The sequence below is a fragment of the Cottoperca gobio genome, chromosome 7 (assembly GCF_900634415.1).
Source record: "Cottoperca gobio chromosome 7, fCotGob3.1, whole genome shotgun sequence".
Lineage (NCBI taxonomy): Eukaryota > Metazoa > Chordata > Actinopteri > Perciformes > Bovichtidae > Cottoperca > Cottoperca gobio.
The window spans coordinates 11,709,200-11,733,180 of NC_041361.1; the positions used below are offsets into that span (position 1 = coordinate 11,709,200).

General features: G+C 40.1%; 1 protein-coding gene across 2 annotated transcripts; it reads right to left on the reverse strand.

Moving 5' to 3' along the window:
* Positions 1–17: 17 nt before the first annotated feature.
* alx3 (ALX homeobox 3) lies at positions 18–7,641 on the reverse strand. Of its 2 annotated transcripts, XM_029436252.1 has the most exons (5): positions 7,533–7,641; positions 5,362–5,671; positions 1,361–1,635; positions 938–1,063; positions 18–752 (listed from the first exon to the last, which is right to left on the reverse strand). In XM_029436252.1, exons 2-5 carry the CDS (start codon positions 5,525–5,527, stop codon positions 405–407), a joined length of 915 nt encoding a protein of 304 aa, XP_029292112.1. In that variant the 5' UTR covers positions 5,528–5,671; positions 7,533–7,641; the 3' UTR covers positions 18–404. The 2 variants fall into 2 exon arrangements, with proteins under 2 accessions (XP_029292112.1, XP_029292111.1); XM_029436251.1 differs by lacking the exon at positions 7,533–7,641 and having other exon boundaries at positions 5,362–5,708.
* Between the last annotated feature and the right edge of the window lie 16,340 nt (positions 7,642–23,981).

The following is a 23,981-nucleotide window of genomic DNA, read 5'->3' on the forward strand; positions in this document are numbered from 1 at the left end:
AATATTTAGATGGAGGCCTTTATTACTGGTCACACTATAAAGCACAACAGTAGAAAAAAGAAAAAACAATGATTAATATGATAATTACAATTTTTACATGCTTAAATAATATTTCCTCTTTGGTCTCAGCATTGGGATATCAAACTAAAACTGGGAACATAACATTTCTATGAATACAATGGGTTTTCGTGCTACAGGCTCAAGTTGCCCTCAATGTTCAGAAGATTTATATTCCAGGATCTCCTGAATTGTGAAAAGTCTCCAAGTTGGCTTACATAAATGTCGAGAGGAATTATTTGATACATATGTTGGGGTAGGTGTGTACATCGAGGGCTGTGTATGGGTCAGGAATGTAATATGCTTTGGCTCAGTCAGTGCATAATGGGGAGCTGGCACTGTTGTGGTCATGTAGGCCAGGAGAGGATGCTGCCTGGCTCTTTGGCTTTCATGCGCAGCGCCACAAGGCCCGTCGGCTTGTAGTCAGACTCGGGCCCCTCAATGGAATGGGGGCCGAGGCCCCCCGGGAAGCTGTGGAGTGAATAGAGGCCGTTGATGCCTGGATGGTGAGGCGGGTGGTGGTGGTGGGGATGGCCTGGGGATGGGGGCATGCCCATGAAGCCCTGCATATTGCTGTGGGGGTGAGGGTATGGACTCATGCAGGATGAGGGGATGGAGTCCGGTCCTAGGACACAACCAGCAGCTGAAGCACCGCCCACTCCTGAAGCCGCACCGGGCCACAGGTTGCCCTGCATCTGCACGGGGAGAGATTGAAGAGAGGACACATTTGGAATTTGATGAAATCAACAGGGAAACTCTTCATACTTTAACACCAAATCAAGATATTTATCTGCAACGGTCGGATAGAGCTTGAAAAACAAAACAAGTCAAGTCACAGCGGGATCAATCATTTCTACTGCTTCCACTTCAACAAGCATACCTGGTATGCATCATGGCGAGGGAGAAGAGAGATATCATATGTAGCAGCGAAGTGGTTGCGGACATCCTGGATCTTCCCGTAGCGTTCCCGTTTCCTCCATTTGGCTCTACGATTCTGGAACCAAACCTTTCCAATACAAGAATACATTACAATAAGAGAGTTTAGGGCGTCAACTGATTCTTATTGCTGATTATTTTCTAGATTAATCGTTTGATCTATAAAATGTCCATCAGAGACTTAAAATGTCTTGTTTTTCTAATCCAAGACCCAAAGATATTCAGTTTAATGTGATATAAAACAGAACATCAGGACATCTCCATAGAAGAAAAAGCATTTTAGTCTTGTTCAGATCATAAACTCTCTTTTGCCAATAGTTATAAAACCACAATGTATAAAATATGAGGTAGTTGCTGTAACACACACCTGAACCCGAGCCTCAGTGAGCTCGGTCCTTAGGGCCAGCTGCTCCCGGGCGTACACGTCAGGGTAATGTGTCTTCTGAAAGACTTTCTCCAGCTCCTCCAGCTGAAAGGTGCTGAAGGTTGTGCGATTGCGTCGCTTCTTGTTCTTTCCCGATAAGTCGATGGAGTCGGCGATGGAGTCGCCCAGCAGAACGCCGCCTGGCTCTTTCAGTTTGCCACAACAGTCTGTGCCAATGCCAGGATAGCCCATCGTCTTAGGGGCTCCTTTGTCTCTGACTGAGATATGGAGGACACACAGAAGAAGGTAGACAGTTTTATATAGTTCAAAATAAATATTAATTCATATGCAAATTCTTATATCAGAATAAATTCATTGTTTCATGGTTTTAGACTGCTGTTAGGTTGTCTTTAATGTACCACTGATGTATAGGGTGTGCTTTTACTTAAGATTTTGCAAACACCAACTTCTGGTTAAGATGTTAGTATTGCTTTTGAAGAAGGAAATACATAAAAAACATTTTAGAATTGTTTAAGTCTCATCCTCCCATATTGTGTGTAATCTGTTAACTTTGTTTGTCTGGAACCCATTGTTCTTGCTGCTCATCTTGGCAAGAACATATTTTAATGAAAGAAATATTTATATTTCAGTGAAGCTTTTGTGATAAAAAAAAGGCTAAATATTATAAAAAATTAATATATATTAGGGTTTAATGAAGTTGCGAGAACATTGGGTAGGAACACTGAGAAACATCATGAACAAATCAGCAGCTATTTACAGCATTACAGTCAAATATACCTAACTTACCCCCACTAATGTGAGGTTGAGAAACGCACTTTTGTACAGAAAAGGCCAATGCTGGTAATAAGATCTCTTTGCATGTGAGGCGCCAGTGCAAACAACTGAATGATCAACCACTCCCATTTGCACTGCCAAAGAAAAAAGCTTTATTTTGATGCCAATCATATAATTCTACAAAATCAAATTAAACAGGGTCGCATCAAAAATATTTTGTCTGAAAATCCATTAATCTCCTGCTTGTTTTTTTATGCTTCTCAATTTGATTCCCAAACTCAAACTATGATAAGAGGCTGAACTGTAACGCTGAGAAAAGCAACACTGATTCAGCCAAACAGCGATTTAATTGGATTAGCTCAGACAACCCATAGTAAACTCCCAGTGAGTTGTTTTCAATTAAACCCACAAGGAAATTAGTCAAAAGATTTGATTTGTTACATTTGGAAATGCAGAAAGAAAATGTTGAGGTTCTCCTTCCAAACAGACGCATCAGTTTTTTCTATGGGAAACGTATTGCAATGTCCATGTCAAAATATTCACATTCAGAGTAAGAAAACTAGGATACAGCAATGGATTATATGACACATGTATATCTGATAAAGCACATGATTGCTTGAATAAATAATATACATTCTGCCCTTGACATTTAGCAGTAAGGGGAAATCTGAAAGCATTATTTCCCTTCCTGTTAACGGAGCATGGAAAGGGCTGCTTCCTCCTGCAGTGTTTGGATGTTGTTGTCCATGTTCATTAAGTTTAACCCTGAGCTCCAAAACAAAATCACTCCCCGCCTATCTGCAGGCACTCACTCACAGGGGGCAGCTGAGACATTACTTTGCTATTCTCCTAATTCAATATGGGGCCCAACAGAGAGCACTTTTCATTGCAACATTAATTTCCTCATGTCCATTAGATCCCACCTCACACCGCAGTTCATGCTGCAAATATTCTCCGTCATTCAAACCGGGGCCGTAGGACATTGTATAGCTTTTACCCTGTCAAACAGCCACATCCGCTCTGCCTACAGTGTAACAGGAGATCTATGTGAAATGCAGGAAAAGGCAAATAGAGGATACATTCAAAATATATAGGTAGGAATATCATGCTGTGAGCACAGAGATTAATTCTAATACGCCAAAATAGTTGTGGTAGGAATTTAAGCCAGGCCTCTTGCTCTGCACATTAAGGTTTTCAATTTGTGCAAAACGGTACCTCAATCTATCTATTTCATCGTGTTTATTTAGTGGTTATATTATATTCACTGGTTTTAAATGTATATGCTGTAGGTATTATAGCAAATAAATAATACAAATGAAGCCATCTCAGCCTTTTACAAAGGAAAGGAACAGAGTTCACCAAAGGATTTAAAAAGTGAGGGAATATTTTTATCTGCAGCTTATTTCTATATCAGAAAGTATAACAAAAGGTAAGAAATACATTGTGTCCGTGGATACGTTTTGTCTTGCGGATATTCCTTCATATAGAGACAAAACACAAATTTTGGGAACATTGTTCCTTTTTTATATTTAGAAATATAGCAAATTGAGAGTGAAACATCTTAATAAAGATATTCCAGCAGTAAATCTCCCAAATGGTTATTTCTTTTACATACTGACCCCTATATGTAAAAAAAGAGTGAGAATCCTTTTGGCCCTTTTTGGTGGAAAAATATACATTTTCATTATAAATAAAGCAATATTGTGTTAGACTCACCCATTAATAAAATGTTGCTTATTCTGTATAACAATTGCAAGAATTGATTGCAAATAACACTATTAATAAAATTAAACTAAACAAAAAAAAGTGTGAAGATGGATGAAAGGTTTTAAATGGTTTGTCCCACCATCAATAAACTTTCCTTCCACTGTAGACAAAACAGGAAGAAGTGTCTGCCTTTGAAGGTGAGCGAACCCAAACTCAAAAACACACAAATGAAGAACAGTATGGGTACACACACACACACACACACACACACACACACACACACACACACACACAGTAATATACCCAGTAATTTACTAAATAAATTAAACTAACACAGAACAATTTTCAGTATGTGTGTATGCATATACGTGTGTGTGTGTGTGTGTGTGTGTGTGTGTGTGTGTGTGTGTGTGTGTGTGTGTGTGTGTGACAGAGGAATGGGGAAACCATACATGCCTTCTTTTATTTAAACCCAATCTGAAAGAAAAGTAATAAAAGTCCCCTTTCAAACAGGATAGCTGATATCGTTATCATAACTAATTGTGAAAAAAAGACTATTGGCTGTCTTTGGCAGTAACATGAATCAAGCCGTTGTATATTATTCTGGACACAGATATCACAAAGACCTTATCAGCGCTCATATCCTCTGTTGCTTTTCAGAATCATCAACACCAATAAATAAAGTGGAAGACCACATCATTGTGTCAGGCTTCAGTTGAACACATGCAATTGTTACTTTTCTTCCCAAAATGGATATTTACAGGCTGTTATGTCTCACATGAGTGCATGTCTGCTTGCAAAACTCAAATCAAGATCAATTCTGATGTGTTTTACATTACAGAAAAATGCACATGAAAAGAAAAAGAAGCGTGAGAGTGTAAGGACTAAAATTCAGAAATATTAAGATGAATGTTGACTTATAGCTGACTAATGACACACCCAACTTGCTGCCAAGCTGACCTTTAACCTCTCTCACTTTAAATCAAGTGAAAGAAAATGTGTTGACATTTTTATCACAACAATGCTCTCATTTGCATAGAAAGTAAAAAAAAACAATCAACACTTTTGTAGAATTATTAGTTAAAAATGACACATTTACAAAACCTGCAAAATGCAAAAACTGATCCACCAGATAGTTTACTACTAAATTGAACACTTCATTGCAAAGGATGAAGATTATTCTCGTATTTTATTTCTCCATTCATCCATGTATATGTTTTACACCTGCCTATACTGTGCATTATTTCATTTTTTCAATGTCAAAATGGAAAATAATAAAAAATACTGATGCAAGTATTGACTTCAGCACTAAATACATTTAGGCAAAAAATACTTGTATGCCTCTTAAGTATATCACTTATCAAAATCCAGTATATTGTAAAGCAATCGAGTTTGTTTTCATAGTTCAGACAAACAAGCCCAGACGATCGTTATGATTAGTAGTAGTTGCTCTTGCTCCTACTTTATTTTTCCTTATCTGTCTTTAATGCTTTTAAACTCACCTTCTGAGTTGCTCTCATAAAACGCCGGCTTGCCGATTATCGCGGTACCCTTTTGGTCGTGGTTTATACTCTCCAAGAACTTGCTGTGTTTGGACGGTGAGCCGGGCGCGTTGGCCGAGGCAGCGCCGTGCGTAAAGTCCGCCGCAGCATCACCAAACCTGCCCATGGCGGCGGCGTAAAGATCCCCGCGCAGGCTGAGGCGGTGAGGAAGAGGAAGATGCGAGGGTTTCTGCAGCTCATCGCAGTGGTGAAAGGAGCCGGAGCCGCCGTGGTCCAGTCTCGGAGAGTTTTCTGGCGTCCTCCTGCGGGTCTGCGAAGAGAAAGGCAAACAACTCTCCGTCTCCATCTTACAGGTCCAGCGGGCAGTACAGACAACAGCGACTGGGCGCTGATAGTGTGGGCGCCTGAGTGAGACAGTTTTTTTTTTCTCTTCTGTGTTCATGTCAAGTGGGTGGGATTTAACAGATCAGAAACAAAGACCCGTGAAACCGGGGGTTGGAGAGTGTTTGTGCGTACGTAAGAGAGAGCGGGAGGGAGGGAGAAGCCTTGCGTGTGTGTGTGTGTGTGTGTGTGTGTGTGTGTGTGTGTGTGTGTGTGGTTGGGTGTCTATTACAGCATCCAGCAGTCTGATATAATCCACCAAAAATTAAATCACGTGTGGTTTCTGTCCCTCCAATTAACCATTTAATTCCTATTTCATATATTGTTATGGCCCTAATCACCAAATCAAGCAGGACAGGAGAAGCAGACACACGCAACAGTTTACGCACGGAGAACTGACCTAATAAAAACACACTTTTTAACAGAAGGCCATGAGGCCATTATTTGCTTATTTAGTTTTTCTTTCTTTTTAACTTCATGTATCACGTCATTTATTTTTGCTTTATTTTATTTGACACAGTCGGGCATAACGAGTGGGCCTACATCTTTTCTTTGCGTATTCTTTGTCAGACTGAGACTTTCTTCCTTTTTCAATTTACTAAACAATTCTGTGCACAATTAAGTATTATAGCTATTTAATATCTCAAATATTCATTTTTATTTAATTAGATTTCGATGGATTATTCTAGGCCTACTGCCAATAAACATGTCCTGCTGCCGCAAAACCAGTAAAGGGAATTACGTCGATAGCCTGCACGTCACAAATTAACAAATTCACTGTTGTGACACAAATGTCTGATCATTAAAACAAAAGGGGAAAAAAGACTAATGCAATTACAAAGCATGTGGAAATCAGTTCAAAAGACTGCCAAGGTCAAACTAATTTGGATAATAAATTAGACACAAATCCATACGCAAACATAATCATTAAATATAATTAATATAAACAAAATACGGACTTATTTAGATAACTTATTTAATTGTCCACGCACTGATATATAGGCCATTTATTGTCGCTGTCTTTGTTTATGAACAGATACAGCAATAAAGACAATCATTTCGTTGAAAATGCGTCGCCATCATAGGTTTGTATTTATTAGACGATGTAACGGCATAAATGGCACTTAAGTTTTTATTTATATCTTTTAGCGATATGGGGCTAACACGAGACAATGTGGAGGCTGTTACCTAAATAATGTTAATATTAAACCAAGAACCTTTGGACTGTAGCGACAATCACACATTTAAACAAAAGGGTTATTCCATCGAGTATAATGCAACATGCCGACATATAGTTTATTATTAGTACAGTGATCCAACAGATTAAAGACAAAATACTGATGTTGTTACCGACGTGTCAGCTGATATATACAGTTTATATTTACAGTAGTTTACTTCGACGTTTCCTCGTCGATCAGCTCAAAGTATGTTGCTGATTACCCGTGCTTTTACTGACTGATACTGAATGTCTTTCACAAATGATGGAAACAGCAAAAACATATCTTATGAAGGTCATACAAGTGAAATACAGTTTTAATTAATGCAATGCAATTCCTCTAATCTCGGTGGGTTTTATACTTGAACTCACTTGACAATAGTTTTGATAAGAGTCAATATAAAACTAATAACATCTAAAGTAAAAGCATGGCACAGAGCACAAGATGTTATTCATTAAACCATGCAGCTTAAATCCTCAGAAAGAGTTGGACTCAGCAGTAAGATAAAAGGCTTTTGATACCGACACGTTATCTCCGATCTCGACAAACCTCGTCTAAACACAGTGCACTTACCAGGTTCAGACGTGACTACCGTTGGTTTTGGGGACATCTCACCATCTCTCTGGATACCTGAGGCCGCACGCTGCTAGGCTGATGGACAAGTGTGTAAACACGAGGTCCATTTGGGCCGAGAGGCCTCATAAGTCCCATTTGATTCCATTTTGAGCTCTGAAGTACACGTTACAGATCCAACTGAAAGAAGTCTGTGCAACAAGAAATATGAACTCTGTATTTGTACAAAATCTAACTTGTGAGTTTTAATGACAAATAGAGAAGAGCTGATTAACCTAGTAACTGTTTTTGTAAAACAATTAAAAAATAAAACAACAACAAAAAAAAATTGATATTAATAAACCAGCAGGAAAACACGTTTTAATTCTAATGACAATCTCATTTATACTTAAATGTGCAGATTATACTCTAATACTACATTCCTCTCTTTACCAAGAGCCCCATACAAGTGTAGTCAAGAACAAACTGCAAATCCCAGTCTTCATCTGGACACAAATTGCAAAGACAGGGCTGCTTGCATGTAAAGGAAGAGCTCCAGCAAGTTTAAAATGATTAGTGACTGTAGATATAAGGCCTAATGACATTTATGAGTAACATGACTTAGATTAACATGTTTAAGTCAGTAGAGCGTGGAGGCTAAAAAAGACCGTGCTGTCATGTTAATCACAACCACAATGCCACCTTTTACCCTCCCACACTCTGAGTGTATTCATCCCCATAAACTTCAGCCTCCGACGTGTAGTTTGCCAGCATTTATCAAACTGTCTGGCTGACCACCATTAAAAACCTCATAATTCTGTTAGAGGGGAGTACGGTTTTTTAAGATGTACACACAGGGGGGACACGGATATGTTTCTCAAATCTCGTGACAAGCATGTCCTCTGTAGCCCGAGGCAGCAGAACTCGAAACCCAGCTGAGTAAATGCATTCCAGAAATGCGGGCAAGAGGAAGAACGTCTGCGCTATGATCTCAGAGCCGCCGCAGGTAACAGTGTTTATATGAATACTGCATCAAGAGAGCATAAGATGTAAAGGATTATGGGTATGTTATTTTCTGAGGAATCAAAGCCTCCTATGAGTCTGTGTGGAACGTCTGTGAGCTGTGGTTTGTTTAATTAGACTTGAGAGTGTGTGTGTGTGTGTGTGTGTGTGTGTGTGTGTGTGTGTGGGGGGGGGGGGGGTCCTTTCAATCATGCACTGAAAAGTCCAACTTTAACAGAGCATTGTCCTTTATAAAATAAGCCCATTATGTGATGTGTGCATTTTAACTTCACTCAGTCATAGGGAGAGAAGCGGTGGTTAAAAGTAAGGAAATGGCAGAAAATGGCATCAACTCAAGGTCCATACCATGAGCAGCTCCACTCGCTGCTCCCTGCGGTCCTAAACCCTTGTCCTCCAAGCCTGTCCTGGGCATGACCCTGCACAGGAAATCAGTTCAGCCTGTTGGGAGTACCAGGTCTCCCCCAGCTGCCTCCCGGCTCTGGGCACAGACAGCGTGGATAAAGGTGACCCTGCACTCTCACCGCGCACCCTGCGGCCCTCGGGCTAGGGAGCCACTTCCACCCCTCCCTCCACTACATCCTCTCGACCTGCATGGCTGTCAGTCTGCAGGGCTTTGTCACACCCTGTTACACCTTACATCCTCTCTGGTGCACACACACAACTAAGGGGCACATACACTGGCTTGCATGTGACACAGACACATCTACAATCAATTTGGGCGAGCACTAATCTGCTTGATTACATAAGATCCTACTTTATTAAAGCTCATATAATACTTTACTGATGTTAAAATTGTGAGTAATGTCTGTCTTGTGTGTAGTGCGTAAACAAAGGTCTGACCTTTTCCAGTGACAATCTGTGTGATCCTCCAACAGCACGTAGATGGAGAAGTTATTAAGATCGACCTGCTAGAGGAACACCAACTTAGACAGCCAGATAGAATGAAGTACAACTCTGTGCTTCATGCAAGCTGTCTTTGTCTGGTTATCACTGCCTGGGGCCTTTCCTCTCACGTACAGGGTGGCGATTCAACCTGAGGTTTGCATTAGAATAGGAGAAGGATAGCTAATTTAATTAGCCGCCATGAATGCACAGAGATGATCCCATATGCAGAGCCAGGGCTTCTCTCAGAGGCCTCCCTCACATCCTCCAGTCTATGTCCAGAAGCTGCAGAGCCAGCTGAGGATGTGATTGACAGCTGCCGACCCAGGGGTCAGTCGGCTGGAGAGGTGCATTCTGGGAAGCTTGAGCTGGTGTGCCGTAGCGAAGGGGGTTGAGGTTTTTCGAAAGGGAAATGGGAAGTGGGGTTGCTGTCCTCTGTCTGACCTCGTGTGAGGCGTCATGGAGCACACTGGAGCCCAGCGAGTGTTAGCCACAACACACGGGAGATGAGCCGCGTACGTATCTGTCAGAAAGAAGAGATAGATGGTATTGTTTTGCTTAGAATTTTACTGTATGAAAATATTATTTTCCACACTGCTCTGACAGAGCATACAACCTCGAAAAGGACAAGTTGTTCTATTCATTTCCACTAATAGAACGATTGTGACATATTAAGGACCTTAACGTTCGACAGTGCAGCCTTTTGTTAAAATGTGAATTTAAATGTGGACATAGTTATTGTTTGATTCATCCCAAATGACTTCTGTGTCTTGAAAGTGCAACTCCTGGGGTGTGTTGATTTTTTCACTGTAGTTTTTAGAAAGTGGGAACATGTATTTAAATCCGGGAGTAACGAGGCCCACACCAGATGACCTTCAGTGCCACTTCAACTTTTTCCAGCATAAATATTGAGGCAGCATTATGCGATACCTATGATATAGTAATGTGCACACACAAAAAAACACAAAGTAATTTCTATAGCAACTACTCTGCAACAATGCTTCGACTGGGGTTGTCATAGCAACATGTTGAAGGACCCAAGTCAGCCTCCCCCATTGAACGATAGCCCCTTGGTCTCTGGGACCTCATTTCTAAATGAACACAAGAGAATTACTAAATACAAAATTAACTTTTAAAAACTTTAACAAAAACTGACATTTTTGCTAATAAACAGCGACAAAACAATAAGCTCAGAAATGCATGAAATGGGTCATTTTAGTAGGTTGAGTGAGTCATTTGTATAATATGAAACAAGCACCCCGAGGATTCTGGGATACGCAAACTGGGATAAATATCTTCACAAGCCTATATATATATATATATATATATATATATATATATATATATATATATAGTTCTAACATTTAAATTAAAATATAGTATTTTTTAAACATATGCTGCACGATTGTGGACCTGGGAGCACCTTTGAAAAAACCCATTGTAAAAACAACGCAAATATTTTTCTTCAACAGTTTGCCAGCACTGCAGCCCATTATTCTAGTTAAATAAATTACATTCAGAATTCAGAAATTGTAAAACTATTTTCATATTGCAGCAGCCATATGTTATGTCTTTTTTGCCATATAATTATTATATTTAGAAGTTTCTCATAATAAATTATAAGAATTAGCACAAATGTACTTTAAACCTTAGCATATGAAAGGTCACTTTATTACTTAAACAATCATTTAAGTTTTTGATAAAACTAAAACTAAACTATTTTCCCAAATGAACTACTAATTTCCTGTTTTACTTCCTTTTAAAATGTTTTGTTACTCGAAATGTTTTTATTTTCTTTGGCATTTGTATGTTAACATTTTATTTAAACAGCTCCTTTAGTTTTTCTTTCTCATTTGATCACGGTACCAGACTAATATTATTGCTTATTTGCAAAAATGTATGTTCTTCACCACATGGTTGCCTTGTGAATCATAACTTTTTGGTTGGGTCAAATCCTTTCTACATCCAGACAAGATACACATGAAGGCGGGTGAGATTCAGCTCTTTCCAACAAAACACTATGCTTCAAACCTAAACCTGATCAAGCAGAAGAGCCTGAGAAGGACCATGCAAAGGGACACATGACTGTATTTGCTGTAGTCAAAAATACTGCTGCTGCCAATAGGTCCTTCTTTAGATTACTTCAGGGACATGCAGACATCTTGAGGGGCTGTTGCTCTAACACATAAAGAAGGCAACCCCACCAACCCATTATGGGTGTCACCCATCAGCAATAGTCTGTTTAGGCAACTTTAGCCCAGCCTTTTGCACGTCCCTGGTCTACATACAGATTTGTACATTATGTGCACTTAAACTAATATTTACAATACACAAGTTCAGTGCAATGTGAAGGTGCGACAGTTACAATGAAGGGGGGCCTTCAAATCTAATCCTGTTTAGGACCCAGTGCCACAAGAGTCTAGAGCCGGCCCTGCACATACAGGTGCCATCTTACGCGCTGATATGTTAGCAGTTTAATATGAGCACATAACCTCTTTTATATTGCTTCCAGAGAGCTGGGTGAGGAGCTTTGCTCGGCACAGTAGCTAAGCGAGAGAAATGCTGCATGGGTGTGCGGGAACATCGGGTTATGAAAGCTCAGTCTGTCGTGATAAATGCGCCTCTCTCTGCTCAAGACCGGCTCTTAATGAAGGACAGACCTCCGGTAACGTTACAGCCTCGCTCCTTACTCACAATCTCCAGGAATCCGTAAACATGCACTTTAGCAAAAACATCTGGAAGTATCGGCTAAAGGCCCCGATACAGCATGCACACGCCAGAGCTAAAAATAAATAGTCCCTAAATGTGTTTCAGAGCGGACTCGCTGACGAAGAGGCCCCGTTGGGCGGTGACGCATGCGTAACGGAGTAGACTAAGACAGAGCCTGCAATTTCCGTCAAAACAAATGTTATAGTTAGCTCGTTGCTTTTGATAAATGTCAGCATATGCAGATACATATTTACTGTTATTACTAGTATTGTTTAACTTAATATCTATACAGACCTATCAAAATATCATCACGTCTATTTGAGGTAATCTGAGATATTGAAGCAAAATTCCAATAAAATATTTAATCATCGTCTTTATTGACGCAGGTTAAAATAAAATAACATAACATTAGAAATGGTTAATTGATGTGGAAGCACAGCCTACATTTATTTTGAGGTATAGGCTATATAGCCTCGGTTATTTGTTTGCCTTGGAAATTATTGGCCAAGGTTAAAGTTGAGGTAATAAATGACCTACTTCCGACTGTTTTTATTTAAAGATATTGAGGGAAAGGTAGGCTAATGCAACGAGTTAACTGCAGGACCAATTGTTGGATCATTTAAATTATAAGTAGGCTAATAGCTGTAATCTTATTGATGCTGTTTTTACAGCAACCTCCAACACTGCACGTGACCCCGGGTCTCGGATTGAATTAGAGGTGGTGGAGCAGCGGTAAACAGCACCAAGTGCAGATCATGGGATTTACATTATCCAGAGCCAGAGGACAGGAACCTCCTCAGGTCCTCGGGTCCTCCTGTCTCCGGTTTCCGGTGAGTAGATAACAAGTGTCCATGGGATCAAGACTTGAAGCACCTGTGTTCATCCTGGAAGAAAATCTGATGCACAGCTGTCAGTCAGGAAAAGTGGACACTTGAGCTACTAAAAATACATTTAAATTAAAAGATAGAATAGAAAAATAAAGTAGTCATGGTAAAGGTTAATGGTGGTAAATGTAGTTTATTAATATACATTTATTTGTGGATCTATTTATGATTAGTAGGCTGTATTCAAATATAATTAACCATTTACCAATTTATTCAATTTTCTTATTCTAGTTATAACCTAACTAACTGCTGTTCAGTGAGACATTACAGTGAACATGCTTATTAAATAGTGACTATATACACGTGTACATTTGGTTTATAATTAAATGTTTAAACTGTGCATTAAACTCGGCAAAAAGTTCGTCTTTGTTATCAATTTGGCCAATGACACTTCATTAAACGTTATTCATTCTTTCTGTCACAATGAACAAAAGCAGAATATTGTGTGCAAGCATTTTTTCAGTATAGATTAATGTTGGTTTTAATTTCCGGAGATACATTAGGATCGTTTTCCACTGATTTTTGAATGCATGATCTGAAACTCCTCACATCATCTCACGTACTAGTTTTCTGCCAAATATGTTGTCTTGTTATTGTGTAATATGAATTAGCGCAAGAAAACGAACGAATGATCATTTACATTTTGTATTGGCGCTAGTTTAAAATAATGATTTTGACAGAGGAATACAAAATGGTATTGTTGGTTAATTATTTTAGGACGAAGGATTATGAGGAGATACTCTGAAATGTTTAGTATAGTTATGTATTAGAAAGAATAAAAACAAATAGCTATACAGTAAATGAAATTATTATTGTGTTCCGTATTTACAAAAAGTTTGGAGCTTCTCTCTGTTTAAAAATGTAGGAGAGTAGGTTTACTCATTTTGTTCTTCACTTTTATTATTTTACGGAATAGGAATTGTTAATGTTACAGACTAGACAGGTTGTTCCTCTAGTCTTATAGTAACAACTCTTACCCTATAGGCGAAACATATTTTTTCGCAGTTGGTTCTTTAGCTTTAAAAATTAAACAGGATCTTCGATGGGGTAAAAGTAGCCTACACCTTTCTGAAAGCACAATTTAATTTTATTGACAGATTGATGATCAATTGTGTTATAAAGACCACAGCCTTTAATTTCGTGTGTGTCAGTGTGTGTGATAGCTCTGCCATTGTGACAGACAGACAGACAGACAGACAGACAGACAGACAGACAGACCGACAGACAGACAGACAGACAGACCGACAGACAGACACTCTCACACAGGTCTGTAATCCCGAGGTTCCAGACATCACTGCGGCTTTGGCAGCGGCCTCCGTCTCCAGCGCATCAAATGAGAAACTCCTGACGCACAGGAGGTCTCCGGTAGCATACCAGCTTTCTCACATTTTTTGGAAGAAAACCTGTCAGCTATATTCTGGATAAACACTTCTGAAAGTGCGCAGAAGAACAACGCGAGTTTGTTGGAGCTCCTCACAATAAATCTTTCCGTTTTGCGAGTTCATCTGAGGAAAAGGATGAGAGTGGCAGACATTTAACTTGCTCATGTTTATCTGTTGATATCAAAGGTTTTGTTGGTCCATGATATTTAATAGATATTAAAAATGAGTCAAGGTGTGAAAGATATACTCCTCCCAGGACTAACAAACCCAATACAACGTGAAATAATCCAAAAATAACGCACACACATATACAGCATATCTAGAAAGATCGTTATAGATAGATAGATAGATAGATAGATAGATAGATAGATAGATAGATAGATAGATAGATAGATAGATAGATAGTGTGTGTGTGTGTGTGTGTGTGTGTGTGTGTGTGTGTGTGTGTGTGTGTGTGTGTGTGTGTGTGTGTGTGTGTATCATGGAATATGTCAGATAAATAAGTTAAGACAGCATCTAAAGGTGAATAATAAAAGTTTGCATTTTTTATATTTCTGCAGACCAGGAAAAACACAAACAAAAAGTACAATTCACTGATCAAAAAACAATTTATATATATGTATGAATTGTATTGTTTCAAGAAAGTCCTGCTTACAGTACTTTACAATACAATCTACAATATAACATATGAATAAGAAAAAATAAATATATAAATAGTATGAAATCTTGCATTAACATTAGCAGGTCTACTGCTGGTAAAATGTCCAGATTATATGGGCTATACTATAAACAGCCATCATGTCGGCCTTTCAGAAACACAAAACAACACATTTTGCATATTTAAAGTAAATCTGTGTTCCTTAAAACATTTTTCCATCATTCTCAGAAATTCAGGTCAACACAAGTATTAGAGAGAATATAATGATTCTTGTTTCAGAGGATCAGTTATATTTTCTCCTGAATGCCAAACCCCCTGGTGCAGCGCAGCTCTTTGTTCCTGTCCAATCAGATACAGCTGTACAAGCCAAACTCCACAGGGAAAGCTGGGGTCATCCTCTCAGCGGATGCTCGGGCCCATCCTGCTACTGGTGCCCCGAGGGCCTGGGCACAGAGCACGACCCCCCAAACAGCCACCCAGACACCGGCCATAATGCACCACTTCACCCACAGCTCACTGAAGCTAGCACGGTGGCGTGTGTTTTGTCTCTGCTGTGACTCATCCTCCGCTTTCAAATATCTTTTTTATCCTGCAGGACATAGCTGCTATTACAGTATTTATATATACATACATTTAAGCACATACAACTGGCATTACTTTACTGTTTGTGCAGTATTTTAACTATATTATAAAAGACAGGGAGAACATCTTTTTAAATCAATGCAATGATTGTTCAGATGTTGACTTTGTTATCCGTGTGAAAGGCCTCATGCAGCTCAATCTGGTGTTGTATAGTTATCAGTGGATCTGCAGGCAAAAGATGAGGTCCGTAAATTAAAGGAACTCTGACACATGTGAATGAGGCTGCCACAAGTCTGCTGGGGAGGAACAGACCGGCGTAGCGAATTACACTGAGTGGAGTTCCACCAAGAAAGGACATGTGAGAATTCTGCCTGTTTAGAAAGAGAAAAGGCAAATGACCTTGGGGGCTGAAGTGGCTGGATAGAAAATAAACTGTTTGGAATTACTCTGCACATTGAGGAATAGAAAGCAGCTGCAAAAATGTGAACTTGCTCAGTTGATTTCTCTGTGATTTGGAAAAGCTTTCAGCAGGCACATCACACTAACCTCTAGGCCCAGAGAGCAAATGCACGAGTTGTAATGTTTCCAACATGTCTCCGCTTTTTAAAAGAGATAAATTGTACCGCGAGAAGTTTAAGTTGAACTGAAACTAACTGTATGCGTTGAGTTGTAGGGAAGAAGCCCTGCAGCAGGAAAAAGAGCTCATGCGCAACTCAGATCATTTGAGGTATGTGACAATTGAGCAGCAAAGTTTAAGGGATTTAGGTAATGATAATGAAAGCTGCAGTTGGCGAGTGAGGTTTGAGCACTTCAGTAAACGACACACTGGAGACTACGTCTGCACCAAGTTTCAGAAAATCTAATTTATGGCCACTTCGCAGCAGCTGGATTTGCACTTCCGACCAGAGGATACCATTACCAAACACCATGGTGAAGGCTGATGGATATGCAGAGGAGTTGGGATACTCTTGCTCTCTCACCTTCTCCGACACACAAACATACTGAGACGTGCACGCAAACAAAAAAACTGCATACTAGACTAAAATATATCACACTACACCTCTTTTTGTGCAACTTTACACAGGAATAATGTGATGAAGATTTGTATTTCTCCCCTTTTTTGATCTAGGTTTAACTTCCTACTGTATGTGTAACAGAACTCTAAGGTCAGTGGACTGTACATGGGTGGCATTGAAAAGGAAATAGCACTCATTTGAAGTATTTATATATGTCATGGGCTCAATGGGTATTTTGGAATTAATAACCAAGTAACTCACAAGGCCAGACTTCTTAAACATTAATGTGTAATACCACTTAGAGCCACAGTTTGGAGCTACTCCGTGAATTGGAGACTGGATTTGAGGTCAGTAATGAACCAGTAAATGCATCTATTTGATCAAGAAGCCACCGACCTTTTCTGTCTCTTCCTGTTCATCCTGCAGGGCGCTGAGATGTGACATCACAGATTATGGGCAAGAAGAATGCTGTACATTTTGTTTCTGTCCATGGGAAAAGATAGTAAATGCCCCCTGAATTCGTCCTGGGATGTTGGAAAATCATTTTTGACATCTGAAATTCAGTGGTGTATCCTAGTAAGGATTTTAAGCCCTTCCATGGAAAGTCTAGTCAGCTGCGACCACGATTCGCTCCCCAAGAGCCACAATTCACGAACTTGGCGAGGGAGTGTAATCTTGCAACAACCTAAATGGAAAAGAAAGCCAAAGCCTTGCACTTACACTAGATCTTTCTCCGCCTGATACTGCACACTATCTTCCTCAATCATAAGCTTCAGCACTTTCTAAACGTGTGCCTAAGATTACAACAACGTTTGGTAATCAGATAGCCCAGGCTGAGACAAGACAGTTGACATTCCCAGCCTCAAGTTTCAAATGTTTTTGCAACAACTTCATTTGAATCCCCGTCAACACAAAACCAACATCGCAACGGTTGCTGTTGATGCAAATCCTCTTTAACAGATAAATAATTAATTTCATGGATGCTCATTTCTTCAGATGCACTCTTTGATGATTTGTTGCCGTCGTGTGGAAAACAAACCAGCTACACCACACGTTTGTCAAAGCTCATTTTGGAGAATGCTGGGATAGTGGAAGTGGCCACTGTCCCCGTGGTTTGGAGACCTGACAATGAACTCTGAAAGGCCAGCCGCCCCCCAGACAGCTTCCCCTCCAGCCTCTAGTCTCCATTATCCAGCCATAGCCTGGGGACCAATCACCCCGGCTGCCCTCTCTGTCTCTCTTTTTCCCTTTCGCCTTCTCTTTCACTATCTGTCTCCTTTACTCTCTCTCCCTTCCTTTTTCTCTCGTTTTCTCTCTCTGCAGGCTCTCTTTACCCAGTGCTTTCAAGAGCTCCCTGTGTCACCAGATTGATTAAAACAAACACTGACCCTATTTTGGTATCTAATCCAATTGTGCTCTTTTTCTTCTCACCAGCCCTGGAGCACGCAGAGTATTAGGTGTCCTGGGAGCCACGGGGCCCCCCCTCTGTGACTGATCTTAGATTTCAAACACTCGGGAACATCACATATGGTGGGCAAAGAGTAAATAAAGTCTTATTAAACATTCATGTGTAAACAGGATTTAGCATACATCATGATTCTGACTTTCCTGTGGTTGGAGTGATGTTCAAAGTGCTGCATTTGTATGTGCATGTCCCTCCGCATGCCTGTATGCTAGATGTAGTTTGAGTTAAGAGTAAGGGGATGAAAGTGCGGGTTTCAGAAAGCTAACCCTGCTGGGAAGGGTGCTGACTGGGGGGTTATTGAGAGAAGACTGCTGTTTATTGTTTTATTAACAAGAGCATGTTGGCCTCACCAGGTCAGGGCTTTACCTTTGACCCCGAGGAAGAAGACTAGAGAGCAGCGGCCTTTGTGTATCAAACAGGCGACTGTGCTTATTGAAGTCTGTGTGTGTCCATGTGTTTTGACAAAGTAAGTGTTATTTTGTTTTAAAAGCCACCATAACCTTTAATTGCCTTACTTTTACTTTTAAGACTTTTTGCTTGCTTTTTTATTGGGAAGCTAGAAAATATTTCCTGCACACACAAGTAATATGACTCGTTTCATGCGATCTATAGTTACAGCCAGAAACCAGTGTTTGTTTTGTCTGGCCTGTTAACTTCAGTGCTGGAATACCAGTTGATGTCAGATATCGGTGTGTTTGCCCATTCACAATTGTGTATGTATTTCAGTCTTGCTGTGTAACCACACACAACATGTCTCGGCCAGAGCATTCATTTAAGATTCACAATAAACTTCACAGGAAGTTTAAGCATGCCTTATGTGATGATGACATTCTGGTCCCGTCCCACAGTGCAACCCAATGCAGCTTGTGTTTGTCCCGAGTGAGCAGCAACAGAACGACATTTTTATTGTGGACTTTCAAGCCTTAAGCTGGCTAGTCATCATCATTATGTCACTTCCTGAAGTACAGTGACATTAATGATACCATCTAGTGGTGATTAACTGCTATATCAAGCAGAATTTAATGTACTGCGCTTGTATTCACTGTTTTTGATTTATGAACAGTGAAGAGAAATGTTTTCCTTTGGTCTATGTCTTTAACTGTGTATGGCCGGGATGATCATATATGAAGGGCGAAAATCAAGTTCAGTATACTACTAGTCATTCAGCTTCAAACATTTCACTAGTGGTGGACTGTAACTAAGAACATTTAATCACGTGCATATTTGAAATAGTTGTACTTTTACTTGATAAAAGGATCCTGTAAATGTGTAAAACATAATTGCCCTGAAGCCGAATATGCTTTTAGATATTGTGGTGTCTGGTGATATCATTAAAATCATGCAACTCCTAAAGTTGGCACATGTATGGAGAGTCGGGAGTGTAACAACTTCATGCAGCCAGACAAACGGCCTGTCAAACAGGCACCTTCAGTGTATCCAAACCAGCTTTGATTACGGCCAGAAACTCTTTTGTGGGCCTTGTGAATTATGGCCAATTACCTTTACCCTCTTATAATAATCATTTGTTTTCCCCACTGTCACGAGCAAGACCTTGGAGTTGCTATTACCTAAAACTTCAGTAGGCGACTACAGGTTGAAATATATGGCGATAATCATTCCCACTAATGGCCGTGGAGCTCAGAGCAAAGGCGCTTTCTATAGAGCCCAGAACTGTACATCAAACCCAGTGACTAGCCAGATTTTATGACCAGGTCATTTCACCCTTTACTCTGTTGTTTATGGTTTTAATGGCAGACTGTTGTCGGCTTTCATGGCTGCAGTGGCTGATTTGAACTCAGGCAACATACTGCTGACCCCAAACTTAAGCATCTGTACATCCGGAATGACACTCTTACTTAATCATTTGCACCATCCTGTCAAACCAACAGCTTGTGAAAAGCACGTTATTATATAGCGGATGGCTCCTGCAGTTATCATCTCTGCTTTTAGCCTGCAGGCTTTATTATTGCTGTGCGTATGTATAAAAGAGCGCACTGCAAAAGAGACATCAAGCTCTTGTCGCCCTGCATTCCTATCGATAATGAAACGGGGTGTGAAGAAAACAAGGAATTAAATGAGCGTGAGGCAGAAGGGGAGAGAACGAGACAGCGAGCAGGGATAATCGATGGCGGCCACACAGCGATGGCACAGATGAGGTCGTTTGTCTCCAGGAGAGGGAGAGAGAGACAAAGGAGGAGGTCTATAGACAGAGCCGTCTGCTGATGGCAGCCAAACTCCCTATGAGGGCGTCTGAACAACAGCAGAATTTATAACAGTGACTGCTGGCCTTGTTACTGATGAAGACATGAATCTGAACATGGAGAGGGACTCAGGCTGGAGAGCAGGGCAGGTATATCAGCCAGACTCTCTGCTGAAAAGCCCAGACCCCAGTTCAATTAAAAAATACAGATTTACTGAGTCTCACTATTTATACTTTATCTGTTTGTGTGGTGTATGTGTGCACGTATATGCTCAGTATGCTCCCTGTCACCCTGTTATTAGACTAATAATTCATGAATTTAATGGCACTAACCACTGTATTCTCTTCTATTTGAGAGGATAACTGGCTCTTTTGTATTTATTGAGCTTTGAAAACACTACCACCTTACTACTTTTTTCTTTCTTTTCAGACTCACTCTGGAGAATGGCTTTTTTTCTAGCGGTCCCTAAAGTAAACATAGGCCTGCAGCGTGCTGTCATCCCAGAATAATTCACAACAGACCTTGAAGCTAGGTACTCTGCAAAGCTAGGTCGTTTCGAACAATGTATTAAGCATCTATTTTCTTGTACTTGTGAATGTTTTTAGTGATGATGCCTTTGATTTATATTAAGACCACACTTACATCTTTATTATTTCTGTGGATTTATTTTGATTTTCTTTGTCGTGTTGTGGTATCCACAATCGTAAAAGAGGTTCTTATTCCTCCATGTGTCTTGCTGATGGTACATAAAGGTTGAATATGTGTCTTGGTTGCCACACCCTGCTGCAGCCCAGATGGCAGCGGAGCCCTCCCTGCACAGCAGAGGTCTCATCAGTCTGCCTCGACAGCCGGAGAGGAGATGGAGGGAGGAGAGGAGATTACCATCCTTATCGTTGTCAGACAAGAGATTGATCGTGCAAACTGTGTGAAAAATCAATCAATATTTGTCATTTACTGATCTCGTAGAACAACAGACTTAACATTGCAAAATAAAAACATTTTTATAATATCAATGTGTGCATTTAGCCCATTGATCATTTCACACTGGAGGCATACAGAACAGTGTTTAAAGGATCTCTTATGCTGGTTGGTAATTCTCATTATATGTTGCAGTTTCAATTCTATCCAGTAGAGGGCGCAACAATATCACAGTGGCTCTTCCAGAGTCATAACTTTCATCATAGGATTACACTCAGTGGCCACATACATCCTTTAAATCTAATGCAATCCAATAAAACAGCTCAACCATAAATCCCCCCCTTACAAAGATTATAATGTTCTGGTTGATACTGTCAGGAAAGTGTTATTGATCTATATGTTTATTGTTGAGTTGAGGGGGGGGGCGGGGATATTATAAACACATCTCACTATAATGCTGCACCACCACCACCACCACTAATCCATCCTCAGTGATAAACACAGAGTTGAATGAACACTTGGGGAGAATATGTGGCAGAGAGTGCGTATCATTGATGCACAGTCTTAATTATACACTGTACGCTGTGAAACACAATTTGATCAGTTATTTGCGTCTTCCTGTTGTAATTTAGAAACGTAATCTGTTTTCAATCTGACAAAAACAAAAATCACACTAAGAGCTGAGAGTGTAAAACTAAGGAAAACACACACTTTCTTTAAATGTGCAACCTAAACATTGTGAGGACTCGATGATGTGATGATGTTATCCTCCTCTTCCTAATGCTGGATAAAAAAGTCAACATCTTATTTTTTCTGCAGATTTTCACTTCCTGGCTTTTCCTCATTCCAGGCGGCTTAGTTTAAGCACTGGAGTCCTCACAGAGTGCTGTCTGGTTTATTAGAGGCAGGGGAGCATGAGTCACGCTGTGCTTTGTTTCAGAGCACTGGCCTTTAAATCTCATATGATATGAGGACATATGAGTCATGTGTCCATTAGGTGTTGACCATGAATAATTAAGTCTCACTGCAAAAGTTTTCTATAGCCATGGGAGCTGGGAACCCGAGGCTGCACTCTTAATATAGACATGGCATGTTGTGTTGTTTAAATTTTAATAATCATCCATTATAGAGTCAGCACATGAGTGGAACTGCTTTGGATGTTACATGGACTTAGGAGAAATGTGACGAAGAAAGACTGCATTACATCCTAATTGCACTGCAGCATCTGCTGTGGTCGAGGACGGTTAACCAAGAGATAGAAGCAGTAAAATGAAGGGAGTTTACTTAATACAACTGTACAAAGTACAAGTATCAACCATGTGCACAGACCCAACACATACACATGAACACCCCGGTCCCCAGGGAGTGCAGACTTTTGACAGGAACGCAGCTGACAGGGTCACAACAGCCACGGTGCAAACAATTTGTTCACAGTATTTTATGTTGTTACGTAAAAGACGACGTGTGCTCTGCTTCTTTAAGCGCCGCCGTGCCCTCCTGGCATCAGTCGCAGCGGATTAGTCATCGAGATGTGGCAGAGAAATGTCTTCCACGTCTGAGGTGAACTTTTCACAGGGGACTGGGCGTGTGAGGTTTTGGGTATATCATGTCACTGTTTAAAAATGCTCCTTTGGTAACAACATATTACAGCACTGCTGAGTCATTAAAGGCTCTATATTTAGCCATATTGCATAATAAAGCTGTAATCATAACTATAAATAATGTGAGATAATATTTACTCATACTGCTCAGTTAACAGGATTTGCATGAAGGTGAGAAACAACAACTTCTACTTAATTTTTGATTCTATCACGATAATCTGGCTCATGCCCACAAATACCAACAAGTTTTCTCATGCATGATAGATAGAATCGGAGGGATGAAACACACTTTTTAATGGTCACACATGCAGAGCAGACAGCACACACCGTGAAATTTGTTCTCTGCTTTTAACCCATCCTAGTACCAGTCTTTGCTGTTTGCATATTTCCATTACTGTACAGCCTCAAACAGCATCTGGTTTGCTGAGAGGCAGGATACTATATATACGTTATATCATCAACATCTACAGGGATGACTTCAACCCTCACTTTACGCGATGACCTTTAAATGTCATGTGAAAACAGACGGTGGAAGCACTGCAAATCAAAAACAAGTATTTTGACATTTGTTTAATTTCACAATTGGTTGATTTCGTGAATGAACATTTAGATTAGTTTCTGCCTTTTGCAAAGCAATTTTACAATCAGGCCGTTATATAATATAATTGCACACACCGCACAGTACGTGCATCTCGTATTCTTCAGAGGATTGAACAATCGTTGATGTGGTAATCCTGCTGACATGATAAGTTGTCTGATCTATTTCCAGCAGCCCCCTCTCCTCACACACCCACACACACACACAGGCAGTAACAGGACACAAGACATTATTGGGGGAATTTAGCATTAGCGGTTTACTTTGCAGGGTTTATTCTGCATTTAAAGAAACCCTCATAATATTGATTTTAAAGAACTGAACCAATACGAAACACCCTGATGTGAAAGGACGAAGGACGAGATAAAGAGGAGCTGTGAGTGTCAGTGATGTTATGTTATGAAAGATCTTTCTTTAAAGCTGAAGTTTCTGCTGACTTGTAAGATGTTCAAATTATGAAATGCCGGTGGCAGGATTTTATGGTCGTTCTATAACAGGCAAACTGTCACCTCTCCGAGCTCATAAAAAATACCTCACTAGTAAATCACTCTCCC